Genomic DNA, 3,260 nt, shown 5'->3' with positions numbered 1-3,260 from the left:
TGATTTCTCTCTGTTTTTCTCTATTTCCTCATTAGCTTGTTAAAAAAGTTAGCTTTCAAAGTCTGAGTTTGTTTTTATGCTAGCATGAGCGTGGTTTTTCCATTTAGCACTGTCATGTGACATTTCTCTTTAATTCCCTGTTAGCTTGCCGAAAAGCTAGCTTTTCTGTTTTTATTAGCATGAGGGTTGTTTCTTGACTTTAGCACAGTTTCACATGTGGTATTTTAGCATTAGCCAAAAGGCCTCCATAGATAATAAAAAAAATTGCTAGCTTCTTGCAGAGCCTATAAATGTCAAATCCATCTGAAAACAAAAAGAGTAATAAACATTTAAACATAGCTTTTAGCTTTTCCGAGAGTGATTAAATCTGATTCTGTCAGATTTCATAGTTTAGCTTCGCCTTTCTCATGCTCCATCTTCAAATAATGTGACATTATCCAAGATTTCTCTCTGAATTTCTCTTTATTTAGCTTAAAAAAGCTAGTTTTTCTGTTTTGTAAGCATGAGGGCGGTTTCTTGGTTTAGCATAGTCTAACGTGGTATTTTAGCATTAGCCAAAAATCCTCCACAGATAAAAGAAAATAGTTGATTGCTAGCTTCTTTTAAAAGCCTTTAAAACATCAGGGAAAAGCGTAATAAACATATCAAACATAGCTGTTAGCTTCTGCGAGAGCGCAGTCGAATCCGATTGTCAGATTTAATAGTTTAAATCTATTTTAAATCGACGACTTCATTCTCTGTTTTTTTCCCCTCAGTTTTCTCTTTATTTCCCCTTTAGCTTGATTTACATTTATATAATCATTATTTACATATATATAATTTTAAATGTGTAATAATTTTTCTTTTATGAAATTACTGTTACTATTATACTTTTTATTATATGTATATATATGTCAATTAGATGATTTTATTATTTACATAATAATGATTTTTTTTTACATTTATAGAATTATACTTTTTTATATATAAAAACAAATTATCTTAAAATGTTATTTGCATATAATAAATACATTTGGATTTACATTTTTACAATGTACATTTTATTTATTAAGATATGTATATATTTAAATTGTTTTTCAAATCTAATTTATAATATTTGTTTAAATAATACAAATATTTATCTTTATTAAATTATTATCATTATTAATTATATATAATAGTCATTTACATATATGCAATAACATCTGGCATCTCAAGTAAAAAGATATTTTATTGTAATGTTTTGACGTTTATTTTGTGTTATTGTGTTGTTTAGTTTATTTATTTATTTTACTGTGAAGCAAGAGTCAGATCCTCATGAATAAGCAGGTTTTCTGTGTTCTGGTGTACCTGTCTCTCTCTCACACACAGGTGTTGGTGTGTCTCTGGCGCTCAGGTTGAAGCAGACAGTTGTGTGGCGCTGCATGTTGTGTTCTGGTGCTCAGACTCGTGCGCTGCACAGCTGATGTGACAGCGGCTCTTTCACAGCCCTGATTCAGTGTGGCACTGAGGAGACTAACTACCTCCTGTGACCAGACCTCACAAACAGCCCTGTAGTGCTGATACCACAACATCAGGAGAACACATAGTAACAGCGTTTTCACATAAACACTAGAAATGGTCATAGTAGTCAACTAACTGAATAGTCATCTAGCAACTAGCTGATTATTGAGTATTAAGGTTGATCTGATATGTCTGTCTGTCTATCTGTCTATACCTATATATCAATACAGTATGTATCACATCAACTTTGAGAAAAGTTGACCAAATATAATTCTTATTTCTATGGTTAAAACTCTTTAATGCAGAGACTGAACTCACACATAAAAAGAGAAAAATATCAAGCTTAATTTTTTTTTATATAGCACACAATAAGGCAAGACATACAAAGCATTACAAAATTAAAAAATATGACATAATACATGTTGATCTTACCCAAGATCACCAAGCACTTTTTAATAAACAACGATCAATTTGACCAGTACACAGATGGCACCTGACCAGACTTCATCTGATCATTGAGGCCATGACACAAAGAATTTTTTTTATACATATTTCCATTGACACACATTTATACATATACAACAGTTGTAGGACTTTGTTTGCTCCGTAAGGGATTCCATAAGTTAAGAGGGAAAAAGAGATCATATTTCTAATAATAATAATGTAAAACAAATATTCCTGGAGGGCCACTTTCCTGCATACCCTGATAGCACACGTACATCACAAAGATGTCTATTTGACGTCTGCATTTACATCTGCTAGAGGTATATTTTGAGTGTTTGCTCATCTGCAATACGTCTAGAGGACGTTTCCTATCAGATGTCAAATAGACGTTTAGAAGATGTCTTTAAGATGTTTATGATGTAAAACTGACATCTTAAAGACGTCTATCAGATGTTTGTTCACAGCAGATGCTTTCCAGATGAAGTGATCTTTAACAGACATCTTGCAGACGTACGTGTGCGATCTGGGTAGTTTAACTCCAACACACCTTCCTGAACGTTTTGTGATCCTTTAGACATTGATTAGCTGATACAGGTGTGTTTAATTAGGACTAGAGCTGCCTTCCAATAGCAGGATTGGACACCCTGGTTTGGATGTTTGTTAAACATTATATGGGATTTATATGGGATTATATCACTCCACCAGTGAGGAACTGTGCAGGTGAATGTTCTGGAAAGTGATTTTGTGTCTTTCTGCGATGGTACCATGAGGCACTACTCACTCACAGACCACAGGCTTTTGGAGGGGATGCACACTTGTCAGAGGTTGTGGAGCCCATTGCTGTTCTGTACACAATCATTGAAGTCTTGAAGGTTTTTTGGGAACCTTCTTGTAGGCTGTGAAAAGAGATATATAGAGGTGTTACATGCTGCACTGAAAACACATAACACCAATAGAATTCTTACAGTTTTATAATTTTAGTGAATAAAAAAAAACATGAAGGAACTGATAAAACACCAACAGGTTCACTTTTACTGCCCTCTTCTTCATTGTCCCACCACACACAGAAACACATGTATAAACATTTGCACAATGCATAGGAATTATGTGTCTTGTAACAGGTCATTAGTACTTACGAGCTTTGAATCTACTCCAGCATTTCCAACGTACAATCAGTGCAAAACTAACTAGGCAAATGACTAGGAAAAGTATGATATATATGATATATAAAGAATGTGGTGGTGGTGGTGGTGATGATGGTGAGCCTGCTGTACATTCTATAATACACAGAAAAACATACACCGTTAATATGGCAGAGCAAAAAAAAAAAAAAA

At 33.7% G+C, this 3,260-nt stretch overlaps 1 protein-coding gene across 1 annotated transcript in view; it reads right to left on the bottom strand.

The window, feature by feature from the left end:
• Positions 1-2,441: 2,441 nt before the first annotated feature.
• The window catches only part of LOC107742783 (class I histocompatibility antigen, F10 alpha chain-like), a 3,028-nt gene continuing 2,209 nt past the window's right edge, over positions 2,442-3,260 (bottom strand). Inside the window, exons 5-6 of the mRNA XM_016555821.1 lie at positions 3,063-3,203; positions 2,442-2,822 (exon numbers count right to left, since the gene is read on the bottom strand). Of these exons, the coding sequence (XP_016411307.1) occupies positions 2,782-2,822; positions 3,063-3,203 (182 nt within the window). The 3' untranslated portion in view covers positions 2,442-2,781. The remainder of the gene's footprint in view (positions 2,823-3,062; positions 3,204-3,260) is intronic.

This window comes from Sinocyclocheilus rhinocerous, unplaced genomic scaffold (assembly GCF_001515625.1).
Source record: "Sinocyclocheilus rhinocerous isolate Xijiao unplaced genomic scaffold, SAMN03320098_v1.1 scaffold1879, whole genome shotgun sequence".
Lineage (NCBI taxonomy): Eukaryota > Metazoa > Chordata > Actinopteri > Cypriniformes > Cyprinidae > Sinocyclocheilus > Sinocyclocheilus rhinocerous.
The sequence above is the reverse complement of the archived record's forward strand: the minus strand, read 5'-3'. Positions and strand labels throughout refer to the sequence as shown.